This window comes from Serinus canaria, chromosome 6, assembly GCF_022539315.1.
Source record: "Serinus canaria isolate serCan28SL12 chromosome 6, serCan2020, whole genome shotgun sequence".
Taxonomy (NCBI): Eukaryota; Metazoa; Chordata; class Aves; order Passeriformes; family Fringillidae; genus Serinus; species Serinus canaria.
The window spans coordinates 22,300,336-22,315,667 of record NC_066320.1 but is presented as its reverse complement, the minus strand read 5'-3'; the positions used below and the strand labels follow the sequence as shown (position 1 = coordinate 22,315,667).

General features: G+C 63.6%; 2 protein-coding genes across 2 annotated transcripts; one reads left to right on the top strand and one right to left on the bottom strand.

The window, feature by feature from the left end:
- The first annotated feature begins 119 nt into the window (after positions 1–119).
- LZTS2 (leucine zipper tumor suppressor 2) lies at positions 120–7,520 on the top strand. The gene is made up of 6 exons (XM_030240928.2): positions 120–316; positions 2,632–2,700; positions 3,730–4,170; positions 4,520–5,035; positions 5,558–5,827; positions 5,918–7,520. Exons 1-6 carry the CDS (start codon positions 161–163, stop codon positions 6,593–6,595), a joined length of 2,130 nt encoding a protein of 709 aa, XP_030096788.2. The 5' UTR covers positions 120–160; the 3' UTR covers positions 6,596–7,520.
- Positions 7,381–15,229, bottom strand: PDZD7 (PDZ domain containing 7). Its single transcript, XM_018910665.3, has 17 exons — positions 15,145–15,229; positions 14,097–14,504; positions 13,775–13,915; positions 13,219–13,393; positions 12,709–12,885; positions 12,340–12,487; positions 12,053–12,113; positions 11,173–11,598; positions 10,491–10,694; positions 10,263–10,304; positions 9,914–10,071; positions 9,680–9,771; positions 9,443–9,534; positions 9,275–9,346; positions 8,408–8,899; positions 8,036–8,136; positions 7,381–7,893 (listed from the first exon to the last, which is right to left on the bottom strand). The coding sequence occupies exons 2-17, from the start codon at positions 14,287–14,289 to the stop codon at positions 7,744–7,746; spliced, it is 2,724 nt and encodes a 907-aa protein (XP_018766210.2). The 5' UTR covers positions 14,290–14,504; positions 15,145–15,229; the 3' UTR covers positions 7,381–7,743.
- Positions 15,230–15,332: the final 103 nt, after the last annotated feature.

The window sequence follows — 15,332 nt, the reverse complement described above, 5'->3', positions numbered from 1 at the left end:
TTGTCTCTGTGACTGGAGTACCCTTGGTCTAGGGAGGGTACCCTGGCCAGGGAGGACGTGCCCCCCTGATGATGTCCCTGTGCTGAGCATCCTGCCCCAGTCCTGGCACATGGGATCATTACCAACCTCCATGCTGGGAATAGTTTTAACCTGAGCCATAATGAGGGCCCAGAGCACGCGGGTGGTACACACCCAGCCCTGGGTTTCCGGGGTACACCAGCTCGCCTGGAGAGCACCTTTGGGTGCTGTCAGTGCAGGTGTGAGCACCCACAGGCAGGACAGGGTGATAGCAGAGGAAGGTCCTGGGGAAGCAGAGGTAAGGCAGGGGGGGAGTGGAGCTGGGTCAGGGTTCACATGGCGGTGTGGATGGGGGCTGTGGGTTTCCCCTCTCAGCCCAAGGGTTCCCTCCATCTCGCTGGCTTCCGTTTGACCCAGTCTAGTGCAGGTGAGGTGCTGTCATGGGGGACTAGAGTGGAAGTAAGGCAGTGGGATAGCCCAGGGCCTCATCTCCTACCTATCCCCCCATGGGCCCTAGATGGGGTGAAGAAGCTGAGCCTATGGGGGATGCTGGCTGATCCTAGACCCTAGGGGGCAGGTGGTTTCTTGGGGGTTTATTTTATTCTCTTGCCCCAGTTTGGGTCTCCATGAAAGGCTAGAGGGTGGCAATAGCTGTAACAACTCATGGGGAGGCACAGTGTGATGTCAAGCGGGGCAAAGGCCCTCAGGCCCCTTAGCTGGGCTCACCAAATAATTGCGGAGGGAGCACAATATAGAGAGGGGGCATAATCAGCCCAGAGACCCGGGGATATTTTGGGAGTGCAGAACCCTGAGACGGGGAGCTTGGCTGGGGGAGAGAAGGGGATGAGCGTCGGGAATCCCCCGGAACGGATGTGACTGGGAATGTCCCGGGCGGGGGTGCCCGCGGACCCCCCGGTGCCCCCGTGCCCCCGGCCTCTGCCCGGGGGCGTGGTCTCGCGCGGGGCGGAGCCGTGGGGGCGTGGCATCGTGGGCGTGGCCTGTGAGGGGCGGGGCCGGGGCGCGGCGCGGAGCGGGAGGCGGCGGCGGGGCCGCGGTGAGTGCGGAGGCCGGGCCGGGGGCGCCCGGGGGTCCCGTGGGGCCGGCAGGGCGCGGGGGCGTTCCGGGGAGTTGGCTGGCGGGGTGCTTCGGGAGGTGCTGCCGGCCCTTGGGGTGTTGTGGGGCCGGGCCCCCCTGGGCCGATTTGGGGGGATCCGGGGTCTGGGGGGGTAGCGGCGGCCCTGGAGCTCCGTGCGGTGCTTTGGGGATGTTTCGGGGCACTTTGGGAAGGTCCTGCGAATGCAGAGTCCCAGGGGCTCGGTGGGGTAGTTGAGGGGGTCGCGGGGCACTTTTGGGGTGCTTCAGGGGCGAGCTATTGTGCGGTGCAGGCCTAGACGCGCCGTGGGGCACTTTGGGGGTGTTTTGGAGCACTTTGGGGGTGGTTTAGGAGCACTTTAGGGGCGGTGTGGAGCAGCAGAGGCCCAGGAGCGCCGTGAAGCATTTTAGGGGTGTCGTGGGGAACTTTGGGGATGGTTTAGGGCAGTGTGGGGAAGCTGTAGTGCAGTGGGGCCCACGGGCACCATGGGGCATTTCAGGGTGCTGTGGGGTTAGGATGGGTGGAAGCACCGCGGGTCAGGCTCGGTGCTCTGGGGCTCAATGGGGCAGCGGAAGGTGGGTGGGAGGCCGGGGGGTGGGGGGGGGGGCGTTGGGCGGGCAAGGGGGGCAACATCATTGAAGGAACCTCAGGATGCCGGGGGTCTGGAGAGGGGCACAGCCGGGTATGGATGGTGTCCGTCCCACATGTGCTGGCTATGTCGGGGGGGACGGGGTCTGACCCTCATTTCCCCTTCTCGGGGGTGGCCCTGAGATTCCGTCGAGGCACGAGGGTCCCCGCGGGCCCGGAATCTCCACAGCAGGTCAGCGTGGGGGTCTGGCAGAGCAGGGACCGACTGTTCCCTTGCTGTTTATGGATCGGAACGGTGGGATCCGGCAGCGCTGTGGTCCGGCCGGAGTGGCTGGAGGTGACGCCACCCCAGTTGGTTACTGGTTTTACTGGATGGCTGGAGGCCGGGCTGGGCACTCCCTCCCTCCGCGAGCGGCGGTGGGACCCTCTCGGCAGGCCGGAGGGCTGGGGGAAGGGAGACGGTAAAGTCTGTTCCCACCGCCTGCTTGGCGGGGCCCCAGAAGTGACCGTGTCCCCTTCAGGCTGCGCAGGGACCCACTGTCCTGTCCCCAGGGCTGTCCGTCCTCTTGACCTGCACATCCTGGGGGAGTTTCGCTGGGGTGGGGTACTGTGCCTTGGCTGGCTGGGCTGGGGGGCCATTAGATGTGCCTTTGGTGTTCCTGGTCCCTGATTCTTGTTCCTCTGGCGGCAGCAGGTCCCCAGTGGTGGGCTCTTGTCCTCACCACACTTCCCGGGTTGACCGCAGCCCACCCTGGGTGCCAGGAGCAGCGCACCCGCCGCCGGGCTCCCGTGCCACCTCAGTGCCACGCTGGCACCACCTGCCTTGGCCCTACCGGCCGGGGCATTTGGGAGGGAGGGGGCAGTGGGGAGCACGAAGGACCCTGCTGCCGTTCAGCCCCCTGACCCCCTTCTCTTCGTCCTCCCCACTTCAGGGGCCGGCGGAGCCGTGTTCACGGTGCGGGGGCCCGAGAGGACCGGACGGATGGGCAGCGGCTGGCGAGGTGAGCAGAGCTGTTGAGGGGGGGTTCACCCACCTGCCCAGCCAAGGGGATCACGAGCACGGTGTGAGGTCACGGTGCCTGGGAATGGCACGTGCCGATGGGGGTGACGGTGGCGGGGGGTTTGGCTCGCCGGCATCTCTGCCCTGCTCGCCCCTCCCCGGGCGCTGGCAGGCGGATTGATTTCAGGTGACAGCTCGGCGGGCGAGACCGTGCGGGCAGCGCCCCCCCCCACCCCCGCCCGCGCCCTGTGCCAGCCGCAGCCATGTGCGAGATGCGATGAGGCAGCAGGGGATGGATCCGGCCCTGTCGGCTGGCTCCCGTCACGCGGGCGTATGGCGTGGGTTGGGGCGGGGGGAGTCACAGTAGAGACCGGCAGAGTCCCCCCAGCTGGAGGGGTGGGAACAAGCCTCCGTGTGTTGGGTCTGGGAAATAGCCCGGTGCCCACCAGGCAGCTTCCCCCTTGGTGGCCCTCTCCAGGGAACCCTGTGCCCCACTGTGGATGGTTGGAGGTAGAAAGCAGGCTCTGTGGGGTCACTGATGAGAGGGGTGGGGGCTGTGGGCCAGAGGAAGTGGATGACCCTGGTGTGTGGGGCTGTCCCCTGCCCTCCGTGATGCCCATGGGGCAGACAGGCGGGCAGGCTGCCTGTGAGCCAGCTCTCTGCAGGCCTTATGGGATTTGCCTCCAATCCTGGCACACTTCCCGTGGCAGGGTCACGCCAGGGCACGGCACGAGGCAGGACTGCATTGCCACTGCCCTACTGTACCACCAGCACCCCAGAGCCCCTGGCAGCCCCAGGCTGCTCCTTTGGGGTGCTGAGGCTGACTTGGGGGTTCCTAGTACCACTCCCCCCTGCTAATCCTGGTTTTGTTCTGATTCATTTGGCATCTCCTGCCCTTGGGCCAGCCTTCACTTATAAGATTGGGGATGGTGACTGGGGACCTGGGGATGCCCCCATGCCCACCTGGGTGGGTGGTGTGGCACTGTTGTCAGTGCCCATGGCTCTGATGCTCTGTCTCCCTTGCCTGCAGGCTGCCCATGTGCCCCTGCCCGCCGGGGGCCCCCCCGCCATGGCCATCGTGCAGACGCTGCCAGTGCCCCTTGAGGCCGTGTCTGAGGGGGCCACACAGCTCCGCGCCACCGCCCGCTCACCCCCTGCCGCCATGGGCAGCGTGGGCAGCCTCCTGCCCGTCCGGCCTCGCCATGACTGCGCAAGTGATGGGGACCCCTCCACCGCCTCCTTCTGCAAGCAGGAGGGGCTACTCCGAGCCACTCCTGAGGAGCCCCGTGTGTCTGTGCCCGGTGTCACCCACTCCTACGCCAATGGGGGCTTCTGTGGTGATTGGCTTGATGCCTCCTCTCCTGCCAGCCCCTGTAGCGACTCAGATGATCTCCGTGATGACCAAGCACCAAGTGATCACCTTCAGGGGCCACCCCCCAAGCTTGTACCTGTCTCTGGCAAGCTGGAAGAGGTGGGGGGGGGGCAGCAGTAGGGTGGGTGGGTGTGTGCTGCAGTCTTGACTTTCCACCCTGTGCCACACTGGGACTGTTGGCTCAGATATGTGAAATGGGGTCATATGGCCACACTTCTGGTGTCCCTGAGAAAGTGGCAATCCCTATGCTCTTAATGTCCCCAGGGTGTCTGGGGAGCTCACCTGGACACCCATGGAAAGGAGATGAAGTGGGTGGTGACTGGCCTCTGTATCCTTTGGAGTGTGAAGGCATCAGGGCTGGGGGCACCCACTGTAACATTTGTAAGCAGTCCTTTTTGGGGCTAATGGGTCCTCCCCATCCCCTCACTCTTCCCTCTTTTCTCGGCAGAATGTGGAGAAGACCCTAATCCGCCCCATGGCCTTCAAGCCAGTGGTATCCAAGCTTCGAAATGCCCAGCCAGGCACACGCCTAGGGCTCTCAGAGAGCCAGGTGAGCCTCACCCACTTGCTGGGTGCTGAGAAGCCTGGCTCTCTGAGCTGCCGTGCCAGCACCCTCTCGGACTCGGGGCGCAACTCCCTCTCTAGCCTGCCCACTTACAGCACGGGCTGCAGCCAGCACCCAGAGGTGGGTGCCCTGCCGACCACCCCCCATGGCCCCCTTGACCCTCTGGGGGGCTGCCGCCCCTCCAACTCGGACAGCGGGCGCTCATCCTCCAGCAAGAGCACAGGCTCGCTGAGCGGCCGGGGCCGCCCCTCCTCAGAGAGCGGCTCCTGCGGGCGCTCTCCGCTGCCTGGCGAGGAGGCCATGCTGGTGAGGGAGCTGGAGGACAAGCTGCGGGAGAGGGAGGCCGAGCTGCAGCTCCTGCGGGACAGCCTGGATGAGAACGAGGTGGCCATCTGCCAGGTATGTCCCTGGTGTCCTCATATCCTGTACCTGTACCCCTCCCTGGAGACAGGTGTCGACATAATCCTTGATAGGGTGTAGGGACCCACTTTGAGGACCCGTTACAGACCCTTGCAGAGGGATACATTTTCCTGTGGGTCTGGGTATGTGGGTTTTTCCCACCAGTTGGGTGGTCCTATGTAGTCCATGGGGGAGCCTTGTATGGCCCATGGGACCAGTTGTACAGACTGGGGTGCCTTATCTTGGGGTGCCTTTTTTTTAATGAACCTGGGACCTGTGGCTTCCACCTGCTTGTGATGGAGCTGGAGGAGCCCTATAGGCTCTGGGGGTGCTAACATGGGGGGCCTATGCGGAAGGATAGGAGAGCACAAAGAGGTGTGTACCGCCACATTGCACTCTTCCTCCAACCTTCCTCCATTTGGAGATGTGCTGCCCCCTCCCTGTGATGCCAATCTTGGAGATGGCAGGTGAAGTGGGAGGGTGCTGTGCTGCCCCCCAGCACCTGTGCATCCCCTGGCCCAGGTGTTTGAGGAGAAGCAGCGTCGGTGTGAGCAGGAGCTGGAGGGGCTGCGGCAGCGCTGTGCGGCCCAGGCGCGGCAGGCGGCCCACGCAGCACATCGTGGGCAGCAGGTCCTGCAGCTCCAGGTGCTGCAGTTGCAGCAGGAGAAGAAGCAGCTGCAGGAGGACTTGACCCAGCTGCTACAGGAGCATGAACTGCTGGAGCGTCGCTGTGCCTCCTTCCAGCGGGAGCGCACTGAGCTGGCACCCCGTCTGGAGGAGACTAAGTGGGAGGTGAGTCACCCAGCAGCACCAGGCATGTCAGGGGGCGCAGGCTGTGGCTGGGCAGTCCTGGCCGGCACCTGAACCCCATCATCCCCACAGGTGTGTCAGAAGTCTGGGGAGATCTCTCTGCTGAAGCAGCAGCTGAAGGAAGCACAGGCAGAGCTGGCGCAGCGGGGTGCCGAGCTGCTGGGGCTGCGGGCTCAGCTGCGGGAGGCACGGGTGCAGCTGCAGGCGGGCGAGCGGCGGGCGCAGGGGCTGCAGGAGGCTGCCCGCCTCAAGGTGCTGGAGCTGGAGGTCTGTGCCAATGAACTGCAGCGCCGCAAGAGCGAGGCTGACCTCTTCCGCGCCAAAGCCGGCCGGCTCGAGCAGGAGGTGGTGGGGCTGCGGGAAGCTGCCCGCGGGCGATGCCCACCAGGCACTGGTGAAGGGTGCCCCCCGCCTGGGGAAGGATGCCCCCCAGCCAGCGAGGAGCCCTGGGGCAGTGTGGGGCTGCGGCAGCAGCTGGAGCGGCTGCGGGCAGAGGTGGCCCTGGAGCGGCGGCGTGGGCAGGAGCAGCGGGATGCCTTCGAGCAGGAACGCAGCACGTGGCAGGGCGAGAAGGAGCGGGTCATCCGCTACCAGAAGCAGCTGCAATACAGCTACATCCAGATGTACCGGCGCAACCGGCGGCTTGAGCAGCGGCTCCAGCATCTCCGGCTTCAGGGCGAGGACCCCCTGCCCGAGCCCTGTGACCCACCCGACCTGCCCTTTGAGGAGATAACAGCCACTGAGATCTGAGATGCTGCCTGCCCTTGCCCCATGTGTGGAGGGCTGAAGGGGCCTCCAGCCCCTGTGATTTTGGGAGCTGTGAGGGGCCCCTGCTCTCCCCCAGCTCTGCAAACTGCAGCCACTGTGAAAGGGGCAGGGGAGACCACAGGTGCTGCCCCTCCCCAGCACTGAGGTCTTGGGGTGAGGATGTATCGGTGCCCACAGTGAGATGTGGGGTCAGATGGGTGCTGAGTCCTGGCCTTGGGGCCGCCCGGAACTGGTTTCTGCTGATCCTCTTAGCTCCTGGGGATTAGCAGCACTGGCTTCAGCCAGGGTCACCTTGGACAGAGGGAGGGCTGACTTGTCCCCTCCCTCTCATCCCTGCTGGCACTGTCACCCAGTCACTTGGCGTGTGCCCTGTCTCTGCCCATGCGAGCCTCCCTTATGCCCCTTTGTGTGTTTGTCAGGGAATTCGTTTCTGTGCCATTTTAAATAACTCTATTTTTATAGGACCTACCAAAACATATCAACCTCTTCCAGCTCACACTTCACCAGTCTGTGCCCCCTCACCCCTGCCACAGGGCAGCTTGCCCTCAGTGCCTTTCCCATGCTCTTGCCCCCCAGCATCCCTCTCTTTCCCCCCCAGAAAAGCCCATGCCTCTGTGATGCCCAGTCTGCTAGGGGAGAGGGGCATGGTGCTCCATGTGCCAGCTGGGGACACCCTGGGGACACCCCCAGGGATGGGCAGAGGTGAGGGGCCCCGCTGGATGCCTGTGGGGGGGTCAAACCAAAGGAAAAGTCTGGATGTGCCCAGCTGTGGCTTGGTCACCCCTGGCTCCAGGGGGGGATTTTTGTACTTTATTTCAGTCATGTCTCGTTCCCAGAGCCTGGCTCATCAGTGTACCACCCAGAAACAGCAATTAAAAACAAGCCCCTGGCTGTGTTTTTTTCAGGACTCTGTCTGCATGTCCAGAGCAGGGTCAGGGACTATCTGTCCTTCCCCTGTGTTGCCAGTGCTGCCCTCCCTTGGGTCCTGCAGTGGGCAGGTGCTCCATGCCCTTGGGGCAGGTCTGGCTCTCACCCTCTGGCTGCACTGAGACCAGCCACAGCTCAGTGCAGGAATGAGCCATCTGTCTCCTCTGGAACCCAGCATGGCTCCTGGAATAGGGGCTGCAGCATCACTCCGGCGGGGGTCCAGGCACCCGCACCACCAGCTCCATGGGCTCCTTGGCTTTGTTGCGGTAGGCCTGGCGGATGATGTCCACAGCCCTCTGGTGCGTGACATTCTGCAGGCTCTCCCCGTCCACCGACACCAGCTCCTGCCCGGCCTGGGTCCCAGAAGGGAAGGCCACAGGGTGAAGTGCAGCTACTTTTGGACTGCCAGAGGACTGCCAGCAAGCTAGTGGGCACCAGGGGATGGGAGTGTCTGGATATCTGCCCACCCCCTGGCATGTGCTTGGACCCCCATACCTTGAGGATGCCACTGAGGAAAGCAGCTCCACCAGGGAAGATCTTCTCAATCTTCACCACTGGCTGTGCCCTTGACTCAATACCACCAGAGATGCTGATCCCTGCAAGGGAACCATGAGACCCTCACACCTAGGTAGGCTGGGACCCCCACCCACTCCCAAGCATGGCACCACATTTCCCTGGCGAGCTGCACCTCTGTCTTGGCCTATATTGGTAGGTCCTACAGAGATGAGAGACTAGGGCAAGGATAGCTCTTCCCTCCCGTTCTCATTTTGGAGGAATGCTCTGGGGTTTGCCCCTTGCCAAGGGGGTGCCACCCATCCCACTGATGCTGGTGCCAGAAGGTCCTCACCCTACCCATGTGCCACCCACCCAGCGAGTGCTTCAGCTTGGAGAGGGTGACGGTGAGCAGATGATACTCTTCCTCCTCCTCTTCCTCCCTGCCAGCATCTTCAGGGCCATTGGCTGCCCCAGCCCTTGCCTCACCCCCTGGCCCCCCAAAGAGAGGGGCAAGAGGAGGCCGTGCCCGCTGGGGCTTCCCCAGCACTTCAGCTTCTCTGCTGGGCGCTGTCCTGGGGGGTTCCTTGTGCCAGGTGGCCCGGGGGCTGCGAGAGTGCCCACGGCCCTTCCCAGGGGAGGGCTCAGCCAGAAGCCAGTTTGGGGGCTGAGGGCCCAGGGTGGGCAGGGGCCGGCTGGTGGAGGCGTAGGCATCCACTGGCACGTCAGGGAGTGGGGTGTAGGTGCGGGGGTGAGGCCGGCGGGGGCTGGGGGAGGCTCTTGGACGGGCTGGGCTCGCCTGCTGCTCCCCTGCTTCCTCTGGCTCTGGGGTCCCTGCTGGCTTCAGCAGGAATCCACCGCGATAGTCTGCAATGAGAAGGGCTCAAGAATCTCTCCAGGGACCCACAGCCCTGCTCCCTGGGACTCCTGCCACGCTGGCCTCCCATGAGTACCCCAAAGCCCCGGGTCCTTTGCCACCTAGGGCCCCCCTCATCTAGAGACCCCTAGACACCCCAGTTGTCTGCAAGCACTCCCTGTCCCCCTCCCCAAGAACCCCAACGCTCAAGATCCACAGATTGTGCTGCTCCCAGTCTTCCCAACACCCATGGATGCCAGATGCCTTCTTCCCTGGGACCCCCTGCACTCAGGTATCCCAGCCCCCTTTCTCCTCCCCCAAACTCTCTTCACCCTGTCGCCACTGTGCAGCATGGTGTCCAAGCAGACCCTACAGGTGGCACTTACCAGGCACTGGTGTGATGAGGTGTCTTTTGGGGGGGGCGTCATGGTGGGCCGGGCGGAGGGCAGGTGAGCGCACTGCAGTCAGTGAGAACCCCCAGTCACCTCCTGAGCTGCACCCACCCTTGACCACTACCTGCCCCAAGTCAAGGTCCCTGGGGGGCTGGGATCTACCTGAGCGGCTCTTTAGGGCATCAAAGGCTTCCAGCTCCAGCGGCATCACCATGCTATCAAACCTGCCCAGGTCTGTGGGGGCCACCACGCTCCTGACAAGGCAAAAAGGTGGGGACAGATTGGAGCAGCTTCTGGGGTGGAGTGTGATTAGGGCTGAGGAGCATGTGTGAGGCTCCACTTCAATCACATCAGGATGGGCAGTTCTGGGGTTCCCAGATATTTCCTAGCAGCACTCGCCTCACGTCCCGTAGCAGCAGGACCTTCTCAGGCCGGTCTAGGATGGCCAGGAGTGGCCGCACCAAATCCTCCACGCTGCCCTCGTGCAGGTACTGCGGGCACAGGAGGGAGATCAGTGGGTGCCCCCCTCACCCGTTCCTTGGTTTACCTCCCAGAGTTAAGCATGCCCCCAGGATGCAGGAGCTTTCCAGGGACAAGGGCAGGGCGGCAGCGCACCCTGCCTTCTGTGCGTACCCGGGAGCAGTGGCGGAGCACGGCCGTCACCTCATCGGGGCTGAGGAGACGTGCAGCTGTGTCCTTGATGCGCGGGAGCCGGGCCTCAGGGTCGCTGCCATTGGACTGCATGGTGGCGATGCCCATGGGGCTCAGGATGCTGGCACGCCGGCTTTTCTCTGGGAAGGCACAACAAGGAGGGGTGGCCAGCGGGGCAAAGACTGCCCCAGCCAGCCCAGAGAGTTCCCCTCTCCCCTACCCCAGCAGCTCACTCCACACCAGAGTGGGACAAACGCAAGCAGTGCAGGGCCAGGCGCATGCAGAGCCTGCCCACACCCCCCCCCCCCAGGCACACAGGCACCCCCGTTACCCCGCCTCAGGCTCCGGATGACAAACTTCTGCACAGCGCCTACTGCAAGGGAGATGGAAAGTGGTGAGTGCCCAGGGCAGACAGCAGCATCACTGCCCATTGTCAAAACGGCGTGCTTGGGGAACCCCTCCCTATGCTCCCTTCATGCCAGGGATGCCACAACAGGCCCACAGAAGGGGGAACAATCCCAGGCTGAGTCCCTCTCTGCCCTGTCACCCAGGCTGATACCTCTGTCCCCGTCAGAGCGCCCTGGGGACTTGGAGCGTGCCCGGCGATCAGAGCCAGGGGCCTCCTGGCTGGGGGGGGCCCAGCTCTGGCTGGTGGCACGGCCCCCCTTGAAAAAGAGGTTGACAAGGGTCTTGGAGCGGTGCAATCCTGGGGTAGCCCCCCGTGCCCCTTGTCCCTCTGGCTTCTCCTTCTTCCGCTTCTCCTCTGTGGATAGAGAGAAGGGGCTGTTGGAGTGGAGAGATGAGGGGATGCCACCTCAAAACTTGTCTGGGGGCACAGAACTTTGGGGAGGGGCTATTGGGAGACACTGACTGGAAAAGAGTCCTTCTGTGGGGTGCAGTGGATCACCATGGGCCATGGGGCTGAGCTTTGGGGTGCGTGGGAAAGCCCAGGGACAGAGTTTGGGCTATGTGGGGTTATAGGATGCTCAGGACTGGTGGCCAGGGGGCCATATGGGCTGTAGGGTGCCTGGGTAGGGACCTAGATGTTTGCTATAGGAAGCCCAGGAGTGGGGGGCAGGTATCTATGTGTGTCAGGGACTATAGGATGCTTGAGTGGGAGACAGGTTCTCCACATGGGGCAGGGCCTGAGCTGTGGGACTCCCAGGGTTGGGTGTGCAGATTTGGAAGGGGACCTCAGCCAGGGTTCAGTCCCACGTGTGGGGCTGTGCTCCAGTGCGTACCTGCGACAGTGAGGTCACTCTGGGAGCGTGTAATGGGCTGCCGTGGCCGGCTCAGCGCCAGCAGAAGCGCCGTCTTGGGTGAGTGGGTGAAGGTGCGGCGTGGGTGGGTGCCGGGGGTCTCGCGGGTGCCCTGGCCGCGGATGGCCGTGTCCCGCAGCAGCTCAGGGGGCCGCACTGTGCGCCGTGTCTCTGGCAGCCCCTCAGTGGCTGGCTCGGTCTGCATGGCTCGCTCAGCACGTTCCCGCACCCAGCCCCGCCGTGGCCCGTCCTCTGTGGAGATTGCCACATCCACGGTGCGGGCTGGGGGCACTGGGGCAGCTGCCCCCAGCCCATTCACCGCCCCTGGTGCTGGTCCTGAGGAGTAGGAGGAGATGGAGGAGCTGGTTTCCGAGGTCTGAGCCAGCTGTTGCAGCTGCCCGTTGGTCACTGCAAAGACAGAGCAGGGACACACTGTGACACACTGTGGGCCACCTAGAGCTCCATGTCCCTCCCAAAGACAGCAGACATGTGGGGAACCCACAGGACCATGGGGACCTGTGGACTACTGGCCATTGCATAGGGATCATCATGTCCTCTCCAAGAAAGCAGGCATGTAGGATGCTGTGGGATCACAGGGACCCCAAGGCTTCTGGCCATGGCAGGGGGCTCTTCATGCCACCTCCAAGGACAGGGGACAGCTGTGACTTTGCAAGTCCATCAGGCCTGTGGGTAAGCTAACAGTGGCACAGGGAGCTCCCTGCTCCCTCCAAGGCCTTGGGACCCCACGGCATGCAGACCTTCTCCCTCCCTACAGTGGTCAGACATCACACGCATAGGAGCCCCAGCCCCACCATGCCCCAGCCCAGTGCCCCTGCCAGTACCCACACGGCACCGCCCTTACAGCGACTGAGCCAGCAGTACTCGGCCACCAACTCCTTGTAGGCAGGGAACCGGCCTGTCTCCTAGGCACAGGGGGAGAGGACAAGGGGGTCAGTGCCTGCTGGCTGCCCCGGCGAACTCGATCTGGTGCCAGCCATGAATAATGCATCCCCCCCTCCCACCCGCCTGAAACCCAACCAGCCAACAGCTGCACCAGCCCCCGGTACTGGGCTGAGCAGGAGCAGTGCCAGTGAAGGGACATGCCAACCCCTGCCTCACCCGAGGGTCCATGGGGCAGGGCGTGGGTACCTTGATCGTCAGCATGATGTGGGTCTGCCCCTTGAGCACCTCCACTGCCTTGCTATGGCTTATGTCTTCAAACTTGACTCCATTGGCTGCAAGGACTTGGTCTCCCACCCGAATGCCGTTTTGCTCCGCCAGCCCTCCAGGGTCCACCCTAGGGAAGCAGGGGGGCAGGATGGGGCCAAGCCCTTGCTGGAGTCCTGCTCCTGCCCCACGCATTCACTTGGGTGGCCCCGTGGCTCAGCACCCATGGTGGTAATGCCCACAGTGTTCTGACAGTGTGGGGGCTCAGCCAGAGAGGAGAGGCTGAGCCACAGCATGGGCACAGCAGAGATTAGGGTGTCACAACCCCTTCATGCCCCAGGGCAGCCGTACTTGGAGACGTAGATGCCGAGGCCGAACTCTCTGCCACCGCGGATGTTGAAGCCCAGGCAGTAGTCATCAGAGGTGGTGTAGAGATGGACGATGCGCCGCAGACCGTCCTCGGAGCCACTCTCTGATGGTGTCGAGCCGCTCTTCTCTACTACCAGGCGCCTGTTCACCACATCCACCCTGGAGCATGGGTACAGTGTAGGTAGTCTCAAGGATTTGGCTCTTGTCCTCCAGCAGGATCAGATAGTTGGTGGCACCCAGCGGAGGAGAGTGATGGGGATGGGGGATGTTTAGGATGGGGCTTGCACCCACCCTACCTGCTCCAGACCTTCCTATCCCATCCTCTAACCCCCTCTGGTCTCTCCCCATCTTTGCCAGAGATTTCTGATGCCACTTTACCCTGGGGTCCCCCAGGGAGCCTCCCTGTTGCCCAGAATCCCTCATCAACCTCCTCCAGCATGCCCTTCATGGGGTTGGGTTTTGGGGCGCTGGCATGGGAGATGCCCTGCTTACCATGCTGTCTTCTCCTTGGAGAACTTGATTCCTGGCACACGGCCCATCCGCCGGACCACCATGCGGAGGCGGTTGTTGCCGGTGAGGACCTTGACAGCACTGCTCATTGTGATGTTCTCCAGACTCACACTGTTCACCTCTGTGATCTTGTCGCCAACACAAAGCCCGGCCTGCTCTACAGGGGACACATGGCTCATCTGGGCACCTGACCTGGTACTGATGCCCTTGTTTGACATCCCCTCCCTCAATGTCTCCTCAACCTGCTCTGAACCCCTTGGGAACAGAGGCAGGGGTGCCTGACAGCTGCACTGAGTGGCTTGTCACCTTGCTGTGGCTTGGGGATGGAGCTCAGAGTCATTGGCACAGGGCTGTCTACTCCTATGTCCTGCCCTTCGCTTTGGGCAGCCTGCAAATCTTACGGCCAAAGACAGCAGGGAGCAAATGGTGGCTTTCCACCATGAAGGGCGGCATTGTTGCTGTGATCCCATGTCACTGGGAGCTCCTTGAGAGGGTCTTGCTGGCATATGCCTGGTGTCCCTCACCCTGACCCTCTTACCAGCAGTGCTGCCCTCCTCCACTTTGCTGACAAAGATGCCCAACCCATGCTCGGAGCCGCCACGGACGCTGAAGCCCAGTTTGCCGTCCACGCTCTTCTCCACTGTGATGGCATTGATGACATCACTCTCATTGCTGCTGGCTGTGGGGACAGGGGAGCAGATGAGTCACACATGCTCTGTGTGCAATGGCAAGGGGTGTCTCTCTCCCTGGAAACATCCCCAGGCCCAGGACAGCCCTCCCTGCCCCTAGACCCAGGGAATTCAGCCACTGGGGCCCTCCTGGCTATGGGGGTGGGCAGGGGGCCGGGACACCCCACACACCTTCGATGGGGGCATTGATGAGGATGACACGGCCCATGGGGGAGGCGGCACGGCTGCTCCGGGTGGTCCCATTGAGCAGGCGGCTCTGCTTGCTGAGGAGGTAGCCGGGAGCCAGGCTGGCTTCGCTGCTGGAGCTCCGCGAGCGGCTGCCTGTCGTCATCCCCGACAGCACCGCGTCCCAGTCCTGGGCCATGGTGGCGCTGGGCACGCCGGCGTCCTGGCGTCTGGCTCAGGGCTGGCTGCGTCCTCACAGGGCCAGGGCTGCCCGTCAGCCAGCAGGGGACATGGCATAGTCCAGAAGCACATGCCCGGGCTTGGGCACCGCTCTTTTTTAGCAGTGCAATGCTGGGGGCAGCTGGCCCGGGCACTCGCCGCTGGCAAGACAGGTCCCAGGCACTGCAGCACAGCCTGGAGGGACAAGGAGCTTTGTGAACCCCTCTCCAGCCTGATCCCTTCCCGTCCTACCCTGTCCCAAGGATCAAACTGTCACATAGCTCCTGGGTACTACCATGGGGGTGTGGGCACAGGCTGCCCTGCCCTGGGGTAAGGATGCTGGGGTGAAAGGGAGCTCTCCCTCGCAGCATAAATCTGGAACAGGGGATGCAAAGGGGCTTTACTTGACAAATCGCACAAATCCGGAAAGGCTCCAGAGAGGGGAGACGGGGACATCAGCTTTATGCTACAGAGCAGGACCTGATCTTTCTGGCCATTTCCCATCCTCCCTGGAGCCACTCGGAATTCCCAACGCCATGCGGATGGAGATGGGTGCACCAGTGCCCAAGGCAGTTCCCGCGGGGATTTTCCAGGCGTGGGTGAAACGCCACCACGGTGCCCCCCCCTTCATTCCCCGCTCGCCCCAGCCTGACCTCAATAAATAAGTGATGGCCCCGGCAGCGGGGACACGCCGGTATCCCCGCCGCTGCCAGCCCCCCACAGCGCCCACCCATTACCCCCCGCCAGCATCAGACGCTAGTGCCCCCTCCCCGAAGGGGCGCAGGGGACCCCCTACCGCCGTCCCTCCCTCCCCCCCGCCCCGTGCCCTCCTCACCTGTCCCCATGGTGCCACCTGCGAAAGAGACACCTGGCAGCAGCGCGGGGGGGAAGGCGAGGCCGGGGGGCAGTACCGCCTCCTGCCCCCCCGGCCGCGGGGATTGGCTTTCCCTGTGGGACCGGAGAGGCCATCGGGCGCGGGAGCTGTCAATCGAGAGCGGCCGGGGCTGGCCTTGCAGCTGGCGG